Here is a 19,824-nt window from a genome sequence, read left to right on the forward strand (position 1 = left end):
CCTCGGTTACAGACTGGCCTCAGTAAAATATTGTTAACAGACCTTAAAACAGAACTTAGGCTGTTAGGTGGCATGAGGATAGAGCAGTGGACCTGGAATTAGGAAGACTATCTGAATTCAAATCCTGCTTCAGACACCAGCTGTGTGACCCTAGGCAAGTCACTTAACATCTGTATGCCTCAGTTTCCTCACCTGTAAAATTAGAGATAATAATAGCACCTACCTCTCAGGGTTGTGAGCATCAAATAAGATGTTTGGAAAGCGCTTAGCACAATGCCTGGCACATAATAGGTCCTGCGTGAATGTTAGCTATTATCATGAATGCCTGTAACATCCAATAGACAGCCTTTAAATATACTTGCCTGTTCTGGGAGGAGCCTTCGGTCTCCAAGAGCATGCAAGTGAACTTCCGAAGCAGCTTGGCAGGTGGGCGGCAGAGTGCAGGCCCTACGGAATCCTCTGCGCCTGGTCTGGGAGGATGGGGCTCTTTCAATTTCTGTCTTTGCTCTGGAGGCCCTCCCGGGTTCCCTAATCTTAGTTCACACCAACTGCCTCTCCATCTCCTCCACTCTCCCCTCCTCCCACCCTAGCCCATTTGGGACCGGAAGCCGGGGTGTTCCTAATTCTAAGGCTGAGCTCCAGGTTCCATCCTCACCCGCACCCCCACCCCACTCTCTCCCAGTGGCCGCGCCTTCCCTTCCTCTACCTTCATCTCCCCGCTTAGCCTGCAGTCCATCTGCACCCGGGATCCGACGCGCCCACCCCAGGGGAGGGACTAACTCTCAGTGCCTTTTCTTGGGGGCCGAGAGAGTGGGGAGAGGGGGTGTGACACTCTCCTAGGGGCCGCTCTCCCCACTTCCCTTGCTTCTTTGCACAGTGCGATAATGTGACTCGGCAAGGGGAAAAGAGGCAGGGACCTCCCTGAACAGACTGGGGGGACCCCCTCCCCCGCCCCGTTAATGTTTAATCTGAGAAGATCGTCCGATGGGATCTCGGTGGCGTGATCTCCCTGAGCCCTGGGCGTCACACGTACACGCCCCGCAGGATTTAGGGAAAGCCATCCGACCGCGGCAGAGAGCACCAGAGCGCAACCCAGGAGCGCAGCAGTCTCGCATAAAGGGATCGGAAAGGTACCCAGCCCGGTACCTGCCCGCGGGCCGCAGCTGCCCTAGCTTCCCAGCCCGAGCCCGCACCCGCACAGTAGGGGCAGGCCTGGGGGAGGGGAGGGGCGAGGAAGGAGGGAGGGTCCTCGAGGAAGGGGCTCCCTTCGCGCTCTGTGCGGAGCTGCCAGGTGACAGCGTAGGCATCCTTGCCCCGCAGCCAGCCTAGTCCCGCGAGGCCCTCCTCCGCTGGCCAGGAGGACGCCAAATTCGCGCCCGACCCTAGCCCCGCAGCTGCATCCCCCGGCTTCGGACCCTCCGACCCAGGCTCGGGGCTGAGCCGCGTGTGTCCCCGGGCTCCGAGCCTTCGCCTCCCCGGGGCGCAGTCGGGGCTGAGCTGCTGGCCCTCCAGGCTGCCACCTTCCCCGGCTCCACCTCCGCTGACCCCACACCCAGCCCGGCGCTCGCCCCGGCAGCTCCTAGACCAGCCCTCCCAGAAGCCGCTAGAAGCATGGGCGCCTGCACTCTGAGTGCACCCTGGCTCCTGCTGGGGCTGGGGCTGCCGCTGCTGCTGCTCCTGGGGCCTGGCCCGGCCTGTGCGCAGGAGGACGATGAAGGGGATTACGATCTAGCGCTCGCCTTCCCCTTCGAGGAGGACAACCAGACCGACTTTGTCAAGCAGGTGGCGTCAGCAGCCTTCTACCGCAGCAACAAGGTGGGCGCGTGGGCAACTTGAGACTGGGAGAGGGACCTGCCTGGAATCTGGCAGGATGTCAGAAGCCCCGCCGGCACTGCCGTCCAGGGCTTAGCGAACGGCCAGAGCTGGAGCTGATGGGCTCCTTGGAGCTTAGAATGCTAGAATGCAGAGGACAACATGTTAGAATGAAGATCGGAGAATGTCCTAGCTGGCCGGGAGGGAGCTAAGAACGGCAAATGTCGGGGGTGGAGGGAAGCTTAGAACAGAATGTCAGAAATGGAGGGGAGCTTAGAACAGAATGTCAGAGGTGGAGGGGAGCTTAGAACAGAATGTCAGAGGTGGAGAGGAGCTTAGAAAATCAAACCTTAGGAACATAGACTGTTAAAACTGAAAGGGCCTTGGCCTTGCTCTCAGTAAGACCTGGATTCAAATCTTGATTCAGATACTTTGCAGCCGACCAGTGTAAGTCACTTGATAATAATAGCGTTTACATAGATAGCACTTTACCCAGATTGTCTCATTTGCGACAACCCTGTGAGGTGGATACTAATGTTATCACTAATTTACAAATGGGGAAATGGAGGCTGTGATGTCTAGGGTCACCCAGCCAGTAAGTGACTGAGGCAGTATTTGAAACTTACTCCAAGTCCACAAGCTATCCATTACACCCGAGTTTCCTCATCAGTAAAGTGAAGGGGTTGGACCCCATAGTTTTTAAGGCCTTTTTCAGATCGAAAATCAATCCTAACTAACCTTGAGCGTAAGAACAGAGACCACTGAAGGTTAGAGTTGCCCCTAGAACTGGAGATGTAACCTAAGCTGGAAAGAATTTTACAAGATCCTCCCTGAAGCCTCTTTTAGCAGAATGAGGACACTGAGAGTTAGAGGGAGGAGGCAGAGGTTTTCAAAGTGGTGTGAGCTCCCCCCCCCACCCCACCCCACCCCCACCCGCGCAAGGCTCCCTTCCCTCCCAGCTCTCTGAACTTCATCTTGTTCAGCCCCAACCCTTGTGTCTGAGAGGGGAGAAGCAGCTTGGGGAAATGGTATAGCAGGGTGGGATAATGGCATCTCTTCCAACTCCCCAAATTCTGTAATTCCAGGAAAGACAGACTAACTGGGAAGTTAGAGTACCCAGCTCTTAGCTCCAGCTCTTTGAGGGCAAGTCCCTTCCATCTCATCTGTGAAACAGGGGTGGGGGCAAAGGCCAGAGCTTAGTGCAGGGAATGAACATCTGGACATGCTGGTTTGAAGGTTACACCCCCACCGTCTTTACTTGGAAAATTGAAAAATAACTTCCTGTCCACTGGGAGCTCTGAGCCCCTGCTGGAACACATGTGGCTTGATTTAAGAGAAATGCCTCCCCGCTGGGGAGAAAGAGATACTTTTTGGCATGAACATGTGCTTGGATAAAGAATCCTATTTAAGAATGTCCCTCTGACTAATGTGGAAATATGTTTAACATGATTGTACATGTATTGGTGTCTTAGGCAGGGGGAAGGGGAGGAGGGAGGGAGAAAAATTTGAAACTCAAAATCTTATAAAAGTGAATGTTGAAAACTATCTTTACATGTAATTAGAAAGAATAAGATACTATTAAGTGGAAAAAAATAAAAGCTAGTATGCTTATTAGGTTCTGCCAGCATTTCAGAATCAGATCCTCTTGACGGTGTTTTTAGGAAAGACTTTGATGGGTAAAGAATGTCCCCAGACTTCATGTGGTCTTGTTAATTAATCACCATCTACTTTCTGACACATTCAGCCCCAGAGTAACCTAACCAAGATCTCTCAAACAGAGACAGAGTACCCAAGAATATTACCAACAAAACAGAATTCATCTATTTTGATTCCTTTCTTCTTCTCTGCAAAAATATCTTGTAATTTTGCAAGCCAGGGTAAGAAAATTTCTATCTACTCTCAAAACTTCCTCAGAATCTGCTGTTTTCCAAAGTTTTACCCATGCGGTTTAAAATCTTCTACACCATGTATATTTTTACATCATTTTCACATCCACCCACTTCTGATCATTGAACTATGTTTTCTCAAATACCCACAACCTATTAGAAAATATTCTGCATTCTCTCCCAAAACATCTTAAATTCACCTCCCTGAAGAAAGATCCCTGTTCCACTGACCTTTTTTTTTTTTTAACTGGCCTGCATAATGAATATCACTACAAACACTAGGGCATGTCTTCTTACCATAAATGCCTTTAAACAGTACAAGAGCCAGGCTTCTTCAGAGAATCTTTATCTTCATCCTCTTAGGATCCTATGGAGGTGCTATCTCCTATTGGCCCCTTTTAGAGATGAGGCAATGAAAGACCGAAAGATTGAATATCACTCAGAAGATAACGGCAGATGATCAATCATAGGTTTGTAGATAGAGATGCTAGTTTTATCACTACCAGCGCTACAATACTCCCTGCCTAATGAATCACACTATTCTTTCAAGCAGAGATTTTGTTTTTTCCCCAGGAAGAATACCCAAGCTGACATGAAATCATGGTCCCAAATAAAAAAAAAAAACCTTTAGTCAAATTATTAATACAATTCTTAAGTCCAATAAAACAGAATTTTTCTTTCAGTACATGGAGGAAATTAACAGTTCCTTTGTCCTACATATAGAAGAAGAAGGAAAAGCAGGTTGTGGCTGTGGAAATAAAACATAGCTTTTCTTTACACAACTTGGGCCTCGCCTTTCTCTCATTTCGTATTTTGGAAGTTTAAGAAAGACCAGCTACTGAATTCTGGAGTGCAAGAAACTGGTTTCCTTGACGATGATGACTAAACAGAAGTATTAGGGGTTCTTTCTGTCTAATTGTAGGATGGGCAGCATTTTTTTTAAGAAGCCTGATTACTTGTGAAAATAATATGGTAGAATTATCCAATTCAAATGGGCTTTAGAGCAGATGTGAAACACAGTATCTATTATATTCTTGAATTTGCTGCTGTGGCAACCTGAACAAATGAAATGATTTCTCAAATAGATTGAAGTATGGTTAGGTAATAAAAAAAAAAGTCAGAATTCATCTTTTGCTCATGAATCTGCTATATGGATATAATGGCATTATGTTTTGATTTTATATGCTCCCTAAATGAAAAGATCTTTTTCATTTACTTAATAAAGACAAATAGAAAACTCAAAAAATGTCCCTCTTTGGGGACCCCTCCCTGGCTTTTTTCTCTCGGGTACTGTCTGGGAGGTAACCAACCTTGCTAACCCCTCAGCTGGGCTTCGGTTGGGTCTGAAAGTTCCTGGTGAGGAGGATGGAGCTGGCCAAGGTTTGGGGCTGTCTAGTGCCTCCCTCCATCACCTTGTAGTAATTATGTCTGTATATATGCTTATATACACACACATATATAAATATATATATGTTCATGTATGTGCATATATATTTGCATATTTGTTGGTATTCAATAATTTTTCAGTCATGTCAGATTCTTTGTGACCCCATCTGGGGTTTTCTTGGCAAAGATATTGGAGTGGTGCACCATTTCTTTAGCTCATCTTACGTATGAGGAAACTGAGGCAAACAAGGGCAAATAACTTGCCCAGGGTCACACAGCTAGTAAGTGTCTGAGGCCAAATTTGAACTGAGGAAGATGAATCTTCCTGACTCCAGGCCTGGTGCCCTGTGCACTGTGCCATCCAGCTGTGTATGTGTATACATGTATTATATATATATATACATATATATATATATATATATGTATATATATATATATATGTATATATATATATACATATATATATGTATATATATATGTATATATATATGTATATATATATATATATATGTACATATATGTATATATATATACACACACACATATATATACACACACACATATATATATACACACACACATATATATACACACACATACATGTATGTGTGTGTCTGTATGTACAGATATTTGAAGGCAAGACTATTCCACATTTGTCTCTGTGCCTCCAGCACCTAGCCCAAAGCCTCAAATGTAGTAGCTACTTGATAAATGCTTGTTCATTGATTCTTGTGAGAAGATGGTATATGGTGCATGTGTTTGTGTGTGTGTGTGTGTGTGTGTGGTGTGTGTGTGTGTGTGTGTGTGGAGGGAGGGCGAACCTGAATAGAAGACCTTTGGAGTCTTCCAGGCCAAGGTGCCAAAGGTGTCGTCTAGGGTGGCTACCTTAGGACATTGAAGGGCGGACCTGGAGATGATAGCACGAACGAGAATGCTGACCCTGGGGGGGGACCCTAGCACCCAGAATGTTAGCACCTGAAGGCATCAGCTGGCAGGTCCCAGCCTAGTCCGCTCTGCCTGCTAAGTCTGCGTGTCAGGGATGCTGAGAGGGGCTCGCCCTCGTCCTTCTCCAGTGATCAAGCATCTGCTGTACTCCTTCCATTAGGGTTCAAGCTCCTGGAAGGTGGGGACTTTTCGTTTTTGGAGTTGGGGTTAAGTGACTTGCCCAGGGTCACACAGCTAGTAAGTGTCCAGTGTTTGGTCTGAGGCCGGATTTGAACTCAGGTCCTCCCGACTTCAGGGCCGGTGCTCTATCCGCTGCGCCACCTAGCTGACCCTGAAGGTGGGGACTTTTCTACCCTGCCTTTGAGTCCTAAGTAAAGGCATTAGTGGCAGCTACGTGGCAAAGTGGATAGAGTGCTATACCAGGAGTCAGGAAGACCTGAGTTCAAATCCTGTTTCAGACACTTTAACTACCTGTGTAACTCTGGGCAAGTCACTTAACCTCTGTTTACCTCAGTTTCCTCAATGGGGAAAAACAGGGATAATAACAATACCTGCCTGCCAGGGTTGTTGTGAGGATCAAATGAGTCAGTATTTGTAAGCTGCTGTGTGCCCTTTTGTGTTGGGATCTAGCACGCCTGGCGCCGTCCTGGCAACTACCTCGTGGTGCTGAAGGAGGAAACACACAAATCCCAGACAGAGCGCACCATCCACCACCTCCAGGCTCGGGCTGCCAAGCATGGCTACCTCACCAAGATCCTCCATGTCTTCCATGATCTCTTTCCCGGCTTCTTGGTGAAGATGAGCAGTGATGTGCTGGATATGGTAAGGCCTGCAGATGTCCCTCCAGCCCTGGTCCTTCAGCCTTCCAAAGGAGGGAGTCCACAGGGAGGGAGCATTTGTTACTGTGACAGTCAATGATGAAGGGGTGGATTGTTAAAGACAGGGTGGGAAGCCCCTGGGCTGGGTTTGGAGAAGCCCTGGCAACTGGGCAAGGAGTTAGCCTCTCTAAGTCTCAGTTTCCTTATCTCTTAAATGGGAACAATAATCCTTGCAGTGCCTCGCTCAGCAAGTGACTGTGCAGAAAGCTGCAGAGGAGAGGGGGAAGAACTCTGAATTTGGAGTCTGAGGACTTGAGTTGAGATCCCACCACTGATGCTTACTTCCAGCTCTCTTTATGTGTTGTCTTTCCTAATTGGAGTGTGATCTCTTTAAAGGCAGGGAAAGTCTTTCTTTTATTTGTATTTGCAGCACTTAGCACAGCGCCTGGTTACTCTCTGTTTCTGTCTCTCAATTTCTCTGTCTCTGTCTCTGTCTCTCCCTTCTCTCTCTGTGTCTCTGTCTCTCTCTCTCTCTCTCTGTCCTCTCCTCTTCTCTCCTCTCTCTCTGTCTCTTTCTATCTTTGTCTCTCTCCCCCCCTTCTCTGTTTCTGTCTCTGTCCTCTCTTCTCCTTTCCTCTCCTCTTCTCTTCTCTCTCTCTCTCCCCTTCTCTCTCTGTGTCTCTGTCTCTCTCTCTGTCCTCTCCTCTTCTCTCTCTGTCTCTGTCTCTGTCTCTCTCCCCCCCCTTTCTCTGTGTCTCTGTCTCTCTGTCCTCTCCTCTCTTCTCCTCTCCTCTCCTCTTCTCTTCTCTCTCTCTCCCCCTTTCTCTGTGTCTCTATCTCTCTCTCTCTCCCCTTCTCTCTCTGTGTCTCTGTCTCTCTGTCTGTCCTCTCCTCTTCTCTGTCTCTGTCTCTCTCTGTCTCTCTCTCTCTCTCTCTCTCTCTCTCTCTCTCTCTCTCTCTCTCTCTCTGTCTCTCTCTCTCTCCCTCTCTCTCTCTCTCTCTCTCTCTGTCATGCTCTATCTGTCCTACCTCTAGCCACCCATCCAGCTATCTATCTACCTTTCTCCCTCTTTCTCTTATAGAGGTAAGATCTATTTGACCTCTCTCTCTCTCTGTGCATCTATCATCTGTCTCTGTCTACCTACCTATCCCTTATTTCTCTCTCCATCTATCATCTCTACTCATCTATCTCTCCACCTATTTATCATCTATCCATCTACCTGTCTGTCTGTCTCCATCTATCATTACTCTACCTGTGTGACTTGGCTAAGTTAGTTCATTTCTCTGAACCTCAGTTTCTATAGAGGCGTTGGACCAGATGTTCCCTCCGCCTCTAGAGTTCTGACCCGATGCTCTACACACATTTCCATCCTCTCTCCTCTCCTCTTCCCAATCTCAGAGAGGTTGGTGCAGCTCAGGCCCCCCTCCCTCACTCCTGGTCCCCTTGCTTTGAGCCGCCATGATGGTCATCTGCATCTCCCTCATTCCCCTTTCCAGACTAGATTGATGTCCATCAGTAAGTATTCATTAAGTATGTACTGTGTGCCTGATACTGTCCAGGTCCTGGGGCTACAAAGATAAAAAATTGAAACAGTACCTGCCCTCAGGGAGCTTCCACTTTATCAACAGAAATGACATTCACAAACGTAAACGACCAACCAACGAACATTGCCGTGCCTTCTGTGTGCCAAATGGTTCTTTCACTTTCCTCCCGGCTCTTTCCATTCCAGCCAAACTGGTCTGCTTGCTGTTTTCCAGAAGGGGCATTCTGTGGGGCTGGGCCCCAAGCCTGGAACACCCCCGCCCTCCTCTTGCTGCTGAGAATTCCTAGGTGACTTGAGGGCCGAGCTCAGGTGCAGCCTTCTCCGCCACACTGTCCTGGATCCCCTCCACTGTGTTCCCTTCCTCCTCAGATTACCCAGCATTCTCCTTCACTTGGAGTATCTTGGGTCATCTGCCCCTGGACAGCAGGAACTCTGGCTTTGCGTCTCTGTATCCCCAACCTGGAACACAGTAGGCACTTAAGAAGTGTTGGATTGGGGGATTGTTTTCATCTATGAAGCACCAGAGATACTGGAGCTGTTCTGAAAGCCATGACTTGAGGCCCCTCTGGGCAGCTTCCTTGAAGATGATGTAACACAGGATAAGGTTTCTTCTCTGGGAAAGTGCTGCTCTTCTGAGCCAGGGCTTGGAGGAGGTCTAAGATCCTGGGGGCAGAGGGGCTGTGAGCACTGAGGCACACTACAGGCATGGAGTCTTCACCCCAGCCTACCAGTGCACATGGGAGGGCCATCCCTTGCCCACCAGAGTGAGGCTGCCTGATGTTTTTAGTAATAAAGGTTTTGGGGGTGGTTTTCTCCCAAGATCATAGACTCTTAGGAGCTAGGACAGAGAATGTCTGAGCTTGGAGGGGCCTTAGAACAGGGAATGCCAGGGCTGGGAGGGGCCTTAGAACAGGGAATGTCAGGGCTGGGAGGGCCTTAGAACAAGGAATGCCAGGGCTGGGAGGGGCCTTAGAACAGGGAATGTCAGGGCTGGGAGGGGCCTTAGAACAGGGAGTGTCAGAGTTGGGAGGGGCCTGAGAATAGGGGATGTCAGAGTAAAAAGGGATCTTACCAGTCACCTAGTCAATTCCCTTATTTTACAGCTAAGGAAACTGAGACCCAGGGAGGTTTCTTCCTGCCTGGCGTTCAGGGACATCCATAATTAAAGGAAAGAGGGGCAGCTAGGTGGCGCAGTGGATAGATCACTGGCCCTGGAGTCAGGGGACCTGAGTTCAAATGTGATCTCAGACACTTGACACTTACTAGCTGTGTGACCACGGGCAAGTCCCTTAACCCCAATTGCCTAAAATAAAAAAAAAACACGAATTAAAGGAAACCACACTTCTTTAGTGCCTTAAAATGTATAGTGTTTTCTTGACAATAGCCCTAGGAGAGATGGGGTCCAGGTATTATTACAGTTATTTTACAGATGTGGAGACAGAGGCTCAGAGTTGATGCTTGAATATGCCAGCATACTTCCCAACATCCTCGGCTCTCACGGGCATCTCTCTCCTTCTCAGCTTCCCCTTCATACATCATGCAACCCTTCCTTATACTCTAGGCTTCAACCAAACTGTATTACTTGCTGTCCCACAGACACCTCCCTGGACTCCCCTGTCTTTGTACCTTAGCTCCAGCCCTTTCCTTTTCCTGGAATGCTCTTTCTCCCCTTATTTGCCAGGTGAATTCCAACACATCCTTTACATCCCAGTTCAGATGCTGCCTCTTGCAGGAAGCCTGCCTTGGTTTTCCCAATCAGTAATGCCCTTTGCCCTTGGACCTCACATCCCCTTTGCACCTCACTGACTCACTTATCCATGTGTTAATCAGTTGTGACTGAGTATTAAACCTCCAGCAGACCTGGCTCTTACCTATTCCTCCAGCTCTGCCGTCTGTCCTGACAGACAGATTCTCCTCACCCACTGCCTGGCTGACATTTCACCCCGGATGTCCCTCAGGCCACGTTCAAAGCTGAATTCACTCTTTCCTCCCTCATCCACATTCACCTCTTGCTCCTGAGGGTACCACCAGCCTCCCAGGCACCCAAGTTCAAACATCAGTGTCGTCTTCCACCCCTCCCCTCCCTTCTCCCCATCCAGTCTGTTGTGGAATCCTGGCATTTCTATCCTGACACCATCTCTCAAACACGCCTCCTTCTCTCCTCCCTGGGGCAGGCCCTCATCCCCTCCTACCTGGACTACCCCAGTAACCTGCTGGTGGCTCTGCCTGCCTCCAGGCTGTCCCCACCCCCAACCCCCAGGCCAGCCCCAATTCAGCCACCCAAAGGATCTTCCTAAAGTCCAGCTCTGACCATGTCATTGCCCTTCTCATGAACTCTAGTGCCTCTCTATGACCTCTGCAATCAGATAGGAAATTCTTTGGTTTGTAAAGACCTTCACAACCTGGCCCCCTCTGACCTCTACAGTTTTCTTACACTTTACTCCACTTCACTTACACCAAGATCTGAATACTGGCCATCTCCAGCCTCCGGGCATTTTCCCTGGCTCTATCTCATGCCTGGAGCACTCTCCCTCCTCATCTCTGCCTCCTGGCTCCCCTGGCTTCCTTCAAGTCTCTTACCTTCCTCAAGAAGTGCCCCCTCCTTCCAAGCTCTGACTTTCCCTGTTCTAAGCTCCTTCCCAGCTCTGACTTTCCCTGTTCTATGCTCCCCCCCCAGCTCTGACCTTCCCTGTTCTAAGCTCCCCCCCAGCCCTGACCTTCCCTGTTCTCAGGCCCCTTCCAGCCCTGACCTTCCCTGTTCTCAGGCCCCTTCCCGCTCTGACATTTCCTGTTCTCAGGCACCTTCCAGCTCTGACTTTCTCTGTTCTGAGATCCCTCCCAGCTCTGACCTTCCCAGTTCTAAGCTCCCCCCTAGCTCTGACCTTCCCTGTTCTAAGCTCCCCCCCAGCTCTGACCTTCCCTGCTCTAAGGCTTCTCTCAGCACTATTGGCCTCTGATTTTACTCTTTTCTACAAAAATGCCCTTTCAATCATTTTCCAGAGAATAAGTAAGAAACTTCCTGAGGGAAGGCTCTGGAAGCAGGTGGGTCAGATGGTAAGCTTACACAGGACCTGGGGCTGAGCCATTCAGCAAAGAGGAAGTAAGATGAAGGCCTGTGGTTTCTGACGGTTTGGGCCAAAGCAAATGTGTTCAGGAAAGGCTTATCAGTTCCTTGGGCTTCTTGGCAGGCACTGAGGCTACCGCACGTCAACTACATCGAAGAAGATGCCTTTGTCTTCGCACAGAGCATTCCCTGGAACCTGGACAGGATTGTCCTGGCACCACACAAACCAGAGGAGTACACTCCGCCCAGTAAGACCCCTCCTGGGTTCAGTTCTGTTTCTGTCTTTTGGAAGACGCCTCTCTTCTCTCTGCCTGCCTGCCTGGTTCTAGAGCCCCTCTCCGCTCTATGGTTCTGTGCTTTAAGAGCCCTCCCCTCTCTGACACCAGATGCCTTGACGTTCCCTTTGGTACTGGCATTCCATGTTCAGAGGGCCCCTCTCCTCTGCTTCAAACACTGCAGCTTATGAGATCCTTTTCTAATTCTAACACTCTACGTACCAAAACACCTTTTAGAACTGTATGGTCTAAGTTCCTCCCAGCTCTCACACATGTTCTCAAGTCTCCTCCAGTTCCAACATCTGATATTCTAAAATCGCTTTTAGCTACAACATTCTCTTTTTCACGCTCTGGCACTCTGTGTTCTAAAGTCACTTGTAGCTCTGACTTTCTGTGTTTTAAAGTTCCTTCAAGGGCCAACAATCTACATTCTAAGGTCCCTCCCACCCCTGATATTCTCTCTTCTAAGTTCGCTCCCAGCTCTGACATCCCTTGTTCTAAAGCCCTTCCCAGCTCTGACATCCCCTGTTCTAAAGCCTCTTCCAGCTCTGACATTCCCTGTTCTAAGCTCCTTCCCAGCTCCGACATCCCATTCTAAGCTGCATTTCTCCTCTGACATCCTCTGTTCTAAGGTCTCTCCCAGCTCTTTAAGTCCCGGAGTCTGGCAAGTACAATCTGCCAAAAGGACAGATTTGAGGATTGAGGATGATTGATCTGGAAGTCTAAGTTAACATGAGAGCCTGTGTCATGAGGGCATGATATTTGAAATGTAAACCTTGGCCAGGGCTGGCCTTGTGTTTTTTAGACCTTCCCTGGCAGGGTTCCTGGGCACCTTGTGACCGGCCTTTTGAGATTACCAGGCTCAGTCACACACACCTTCATTTCCCCATAATGGGGAAGGTACAAAGGGATTCAGAGCAGGTGTGTGGAAGACACTGGATACAGTGCCCTCCGATGGGGATGATAACAGGGCCTGCTTCTCAAGGGTCTTGTGGGGATCAAAGAGAATGATTGCAAAGCGCTTAACACGGTGCCTGATGTACTAATGTAAGTGTTGGCTAGTAGTAGTAGCAGCAACTAGGTGGTACAGTGGTTAGTGCAGGCCTGGAGTCAGAGGACTGAGTTCAAATCCAGCCTCAGACACTTACTAGTTATGTGACCCTGGGCAAGTCACTTAACTCCTATTTGCCTTAGTTCCTCATCTGTAAAATGGGGACATACTAGAGAAGAAAAGGGCAAACCCCTCCAGTATCTTTACTAAGAAAACTCCAGGGTCCAGAGTGGGAAACAATTAAATGACCAGTAGCAACACGTAGCAGCAACAGCAGCAGCAGTAGTAGCAGCAATAGTAGTAGTAGCAGCAGGTTGGTTCCTCCTTAGTCAATGCCATCGTGCTGGGGCACCCCTTGTCTATACATGGTAGAGATTCTTATTCGCATGAAAGTCGAATGAAATGACTTCCAAAGTCCCTTATTGTGTAAAAATAGGAAGAATTTACAGAAGGAGAAAATTAGAGCTATTTTGGAAGGTGGGATGTCAGTATCATGTGGAACGTGTCCCATTTCTTAGGTTTATCAGAACTCATCATAAGTTATTTTTTTCCCTTTCTAAAGTAGCCTTACCTGGTCAGCCAAGATCACAGCTATGGTCTCCGTGCTCATGGCAGCATTCAGTGAGCTCTTCTCGACTAATCAGGGACCCTATGGACTGAACACCTCTGACAACACTGACTGAGCCTCCATTGAGCATCATTGACCTAGTGGCATCATTGATTTAGTGCCCATTAACTGAGCATCCCTGACAGCCATGACTGCTTAGCACCCATTGGCCAAACACTTACGACAATGCTGCCCACCAGTGATGTTGTTGTCTTAACGCCCCTGAATGGGCTGCCATGAGAACACTGGACAAGGGGGCACTGGTGAATCTCAGCTTCTCCTCTGATCTCCCTCAAGCTGTAACCACATAAACTCCTTTCTCAGATTTTTTTTCATCCCCAGTGTCAACCTTGATCTGATTCATTTCAGTAAGATGCATAACTCTAGGAAAAAGGGTGCCCTGTGGTGCCCCAGGGTTTGAGCCATAGCACAGGCTAAGAGGATTTTTGTTTGACAGAAGGGGAAACTGAGGCCCAGAGAAATGTTTGTTTTTTAAGTGTTTGTGGTGTCTAATCACCTCAAGCATGGGTTTCTGGGTAGTGATCTGCACAGAAAGGGCAGGAACCCTTTCATCTTGACACTAGTCATGCATTTCACCAAGACCAGAAGTGAACACTGGGGTGGCTTGGATACGTTTGATGGGGTTTGGCTCATTCTGCAGAGGCCCTCCTGTCTAGGAGTGTCAAAGGCAGAGGCTGGCTCTGATTTCAGGCCTTCTGCTCACACAGTCTGGCAGCACAGAGGGGCTGAGGGCAGATTTTTTTGGAAGGGAACATTTGGTAGAGGGGATACATATGGAGGGGAGTAAAAAACGCTGGGGACCACAGTGTTCTACACCCCCCAGGCAGCATCACTGAAAATTCATGGCTACTTCTGTTAATTAGCAGCTAGCTGGTGGAAGGAGCCAGGGACAGAAGAGGATGGGGAAGCCTGGCAAGCAGATGTAGGCAGGGAGCCTGGTCCGGGGTGATGTGCCGGGGTGGGTGAGGAGCAGACTTTTTCACCCCTCTATGACTGGAAATCTCAGGGGCATCATGGGCTCTCTTGTAACTCCCCATCTCACCCAAACACTGGCTGATCTCGTTTATCTGACTCTCCAACCATCCCTGAGCTGTCTTACTGTCACAGAGCAGGAAAGTGGCTGGCCCTGAGGCAGAGGTCCTAGTAATTAGGGTGATGATTCCCACCCACACAGTGGCTTCAGGTAATTAGGGTGATGATTCCCACCCACACAGTGGCTTCAGGATTTATCAAAGTATCTTCCTTGTGTGTCCTCTTAGCTCTGAAATTTCTATATTCTATGATTCATTTATGTGGGCTGTCCCTTCACAAATGCAGATAGTAGCCCACCAACTCCCTCTCATTCAGTCCATCAATAAGTGTTTATTAAGCACCTACTATGTGCCAGGCGTTGTGCTGAGTGCCAGGAATACAAAGAAAAGCAAAGGACCTTCAAGGAGCTCATGGGGAAGATATGTCCATATCTTCCCACAAACTTGCCATAGGGAAGATGTTCTTAAGTCTTTTTTGTATCATAGACCCTTTTGGAAGTCTGGGGAAGCCTGGGGACCCCTTCTCAGGATAATGGTTTGAAATGCATAAAATACCTAGGATTAAAAAGGAAACCAAATGAAAGACAATTATAGTGAAATGCAATTATCAAGATAAAAAAAAAAGTTGTTGGACGTCTATCCTCTTCTGCCCTCCTCTCCCTTTAACCACTTCCCTGCTTCCTACAAACACCCTTATTGTTCAAAAAGCCCTCCCTCGATCTGCCCATCCTCACTAGCTTTAGCCTCACCCATCATTTCTCCTTCCTTTCATGGCTGACGTCTGTCTGCCGGGGGAGCCTCCACCTCCTCTCCTCCCACTGTCTTCTTCACTCTCTGAAGCCTGCCTTCCAAGCTCACCGTTCTAATGAAACCCCTCTCTCCAAAGTTAGCAATGACCTCTTGACCAGCAAACCAAACAGCTTTTTCTTTATCCTCAATATTTCAAGCTTTCAGTAGCTTTCACTGCTGTTGTTTTACCCTTTGCTCCTTGAGACCTCCTTCTTTCTAGGTTTTTGTGATGCTGCTTTCTGCTGGCTCTCCTGCGTGTCTGACCGAGCCTTTTTAGCCTCCTAGGCTGGATCTTCATCCAGGTTGTACCCATTACCATGCATGTCCCCCAAGTCTGTTCTAACATCTCTCCCTTTTCTCCTTGGACTCCGTAACCACCCTGGTGCACACCCTCATCACCCCATGCTTGGACTATTGCAGTAGCCCTCTGATTGGTCCCCCTGCTTCAAGCCTTTCCGCCCTCTAGTCCTGCTCAGCTGCCAAAATTGTCTCCCTAAAGTGCAAGTCTGACCAAGTTTCTCCCCTACTCAGCAAGCTCCAGTAACTTTCTGTTGTCCTTGGGATCTAGTATAGAGTCCCCTCTTGGCTTTTCCAGCCTTCTTACACCTTACTCCCCACTACATACTGTTCAGTCTACTGATACCAGCCTCCTTACTGCTCCTCAAAAATGACCTTCCATCTGTCAGCTCTGAGCATTCTGTCTGGCTGCCCCCCATGCCTGGAAGGCTCTCTCGCTCCCCACCTCTGTCTTCATTCCCTGTCTCCCTTTGAGTCCCAACTAAAAGCCCACCTTCTATAGGAAGCCTTTCCCAATCTACCTTAATGTTTGAGCCTTCTGTTGATTATCTCACTTATCCTCTATATCTGATTTATATTTATCTATATGTCATCTCCATTTGGTTGTGAGCTCGGAGAGCAGGGACACGTTTTTTGCCCTTCTTTGAGTCTCCAGGGCCTGGCATACAATAGGTGCTTAATAAATGCTTGGTGACTTGACCTGGGTTAAGAACCTCTGCTATAGAGGATTCCCCACCATCACCAACCCCAATGCACTAGAGGCCTTTTTTGGTTGTTATACTATTTCTTGGACACTGGTTGAGTGCTGGCGCCATCTGGCTGTGATCCCTCACTTTCACTTCCTAACCAGTCCCTGTTCTTTTAAAAAAACATTTAAAATTAAAATGTTGTTTTTGTATCACAGTCATTCCCACATATTAGTCACTATCTTGTCTATTACCTCTGCCTCCACCTCCCCCCCAAAAAGAGTTGAACTTTCTTTTGTCAAAATGAAAACAGCTAAGGAAAGAGAAAGTATGTAACACAGTGGAAAAGGCCCTAGAGTCAGACAACCTGAGTTCAAATTCTGCTTCTGATGTTTACTGTCTGTGTGAGCTTGGGCACTTGACATTTCTGGGCCTCAATTTACACATCTGTGAAATGTAGGGAAATGTTCTCAATTGCCTCAGGTCCCTTGAAAATTCTGAAATCCTACTTACAGTTAGTTGGCCTAAATGGAATTGGATTCCTCATGTGAAGAGTGGTAGAGTGAGTGAGAAGGCTTATGGACATTTAGGCTTGTTAGAAATGGAGCCAGGGAGCTCCTTGTCACCAGGGGTCAAGTGGTGTTGGATGGCCACTTGTCAGAGATATTGTAGAGGGAGTTCCTGCTAGGTGTGGGCATCTTTGTTGGGCAAGCATTTATTAAGCACCTATTATGTACCAACCTGACACTCTACTGGGGACAAAAAAATAGATACAAAAATGAAACAGTCCCTACCAATCAACAGGCATTTATTAATCCCCTTTCAAAAGGCAGAAGGCTGTAGTGGGTAAAGATCTGGCCTGATGCCAGGAAGACACATCCTGGCCCTAAGTCACTCAACAACTCAGTGCCCAAGGCACTCTCTAAGAGTGTAAGTTGCAGAGAAGGTGCCTGTGTGCTTTGGTGGAAGGAGCGTCCTCCCTTGAGAGTTCCCTATCCCAATAAAATTGAGGTTCAGTCCCTTCCTCTTAGTGCCAGGTGCTGTCCGAGGTGCTGGAGATAAAAAAAAATAAAAGTGAGGCAATCCCTTCCATCAGGAAGAAGTCTATATATAGTATAATATATATACTATATACATTATGTGTGTGTGGTGTGTGCGTTTGAGAGAGAGAGAGAGAGAGAGAGAGAGAGAGAGAGAGAGAGAGAGAGAGAGAGAGAGAATGAATATACATATACAAAAGAGATACAAGCTGATGGTGAGCTGAGGAGGAAGAACGGTACCCTAACTGATTAGATATTTACTCCAACAGTCAGGATAGTAGATGTCAACTTTCCAGAGATAACCATGCACTAATTAGATGGTTAGTCTAGTTGACCTCTGAGTTGGAAGGAGCCTTAGAAGCTCTGAGAAAGAGTACTCCTCAAATCTCTTGGGACCCAAAGGGACTTACATTCCACTGTAAAGATATAATCTGAATACAAATAAAGAAAGACAAACTATATACTAAGTAATTGGAGAGCACACCGGCTGCTGGTTGGGCATCAGGAAATGCTGCATGGAGGAGGTGCCATTTGGACCTTCAGCCATGAAGGTTCAAATCCCATCATTGATGCTTGTTACATGAATGACCTCAGGCAAGCAATTCTCTCTGAGCCTCAGTTTCCTCGCCTGTAAAATGAGGGGGTTGGATTAAATGGTCTCTGAGGTCCCTTGCAGCTCAAGAGCTACCATCTTCTAACCTCTGCCTGCCTTTTCTATAAGATATCTACTCTTCACTTGTGGAGATGGAGCCCTGGGTCAGCAAGGAGGGAACCTAGGGATTTAGAACCTTGGCCAGGTCTTCTTAAACACAGAATCTTAGAGTTGAAGACCTTAAAGGTGTTTTTGGTTTTTGGCTAGGCAATGGGGTTAAGTGACTTGCCTAGGGTTACCCAGCTAGTAAATGTCAAATGTCTGAGGCCACATTTGAACTGAAGTCCTCCTGACTCTGGAGCCACTGTGCCGCCTACCTGCCCCTCCCTTAATGTTTTTTGAATCTATGTTGCCAACTGGGCCTTGAGTTTCCTCTCCTACTACATTCCTTATTCAGCTTGTGCTTGAACAACTCCAGGGACAGGGGAGCTCACTGTCACAGGAGTATGGTACTTTCTGCAAAATGGACTTTTGGGTACAGTTTGGGTCATGGTTGCCACTAATGATGTTCTTATTATTATGAATTTCCTCTCTCGCTGTCTTCCATTAAAGATAAAGGTGACCGGGTAGAAGTATACCTGCTGGATACCAGCATCCAGAGCGGACATCGGGAGATCATGGGGAAGGTCATTGTCACTGATTTTGAGAATGTTCCAGAGGAGGATGGCACTCGCTTCCACAGACAGGTGAGACCTCTTCCCCTCCATTTTTGTTCATAAACCCCCAGATCTGCCATCCCCTTTGCATGTCAGCCATGATTTTCAGCTGTTCCTACCCAACTGTGCTGCTGCTTTCATGGCACCCCCAGCCAGGGTTTGAGAAGCACCAGCCTCTGGCCCAGTGACCCAGTATCTGTGCTGAGGGTCATGAAGGGTCTCCAGATGTGCTTTTGAGCCATTGTAAGCAGAGAGATATTTTTAATCCCCGTCCCCTCCTTGTGTCTTCCTGGCAGGCCAGTAAATGTGACAGTCATGGAACCCACATGGCTGGAGTGGTGAGTGGCAGAGATGCTGGTGTTGCCAAAGGGGCCAGTGTCCAGAGCCTCCGGGTCCTGAACTGTCAAGGCAAGGGAACGGTCAGTGGCACGCTCATCGGTGAGTGGGGATCCATCTGGTTCCAAACAGACCTGATCCAATGAACATCCAATGATGGGTTTGGGTTAGACCGAAAGGAGTGGTCCCTGTGTTTGGCACTCTGGGGAGTACAGAGGTGCACTAGCCTTGCCCTGATGTGGGACATATAAGGGGAAGGCAGGGGAATAAGCTTTTTATAGCACTTGCTATGTGCCTACTACTGTACTAAGTGCTTTGCAAATATTATCTCATTTGATCTTCATGGGGCTGTTGTTATCTTCATTTTAGAGTAGAGGAAACTGAGGCAAACAGATTAAGTGGCTTGCCCAGGGCCACACAGCTAGTAAGTACCTTAGGAGGAGGTGAGTTCCCCATCACTGAGTGCCTGCAGGAGGTGGCCGGATGACTCTCTGGGTCAGACTTGATGCTGCTGAAATCCCTTCCAACTCTGAAAATGCTGATTCTGTGATGCTTCTGCGATGTTGAGGCAGGATTAGAACTCAGGTTTTCTGATTCCAGGCCCAGAGCTCTGTCCACTGTATGAGAGGAGAAGGGCACACATAATTACAATGCATTTTTGTAAATGAATGTCTGCAGATTTATAACCGGAAGGCATCAAAGTGTATAGAACATCAGAACTGGAAAGGACGTTAGGGATCATCTAGTCTAATCCCCTCTTTCCATGACTGAGGAAATTAAGGCTCAGGGAGGGCAATGTGACTGGGTCGAATCACTAAGGAGTAATGGTCAGGATTTGAACCCAGACCCTCTGACTTCAAATCCAGTGCTCTTTTCCACTAAATCAAAATACAGTAGTGTCCGAAGAGATCGTTGAGTCCCAGTAACA

General features: G+C 48.1%; 1 protein-coding gene across 1 annotated transcript in view; it reads left to right on the top strand.

The window, feature by feature from the left end:
* Positions 1 to 415: 415 nt before the first annotated feature.
* The window catches only part of PCSK9 (proprotein convertase subtilisin/kexin type 9), a 35,023-nt gene continuing 15,614 nt past the window's right edge, over positions 416 to 19,824 (top strand). The window contains 5 exon segments of the mRNA XM_020976908.2: positions 416 to 1,815; positions 6,660 to 6,851; positions 11,580 to 11,703; positions 18,457 to 18,590; positions 18,857 to 18,998. Of these exon segments, the coding sequence (XP_020832567.1) occupies positions 1,612 to 1,815; positions 6,660 to 6,851; positions 11,580 to 11,703; positions 18,457 to 18,590; positions 18,857 to 18,998 (796 nt within the window). The 5' untranslated portion in view covers positions 416 to 1,611.

The sequence above is a fragment of the Phascolarctos cinereus genome, unplaced genomic scaffold (genome assembly GCF_003287225.1).
Source record: "Phascolarctos cinereus isolate Bilbo 61053 unplaced genomic scaffold, phaCin_HiC Scaffold_5;HRSCAF=322, whole genome shotgun sequence".
NCBI classification, from domain to species: Eukaryota; Metazoa; Chordata; class Mammalia; order Diprotodontia; family Phascolarctidae; genus Phascolarctos; species Phascolarctos cinereus.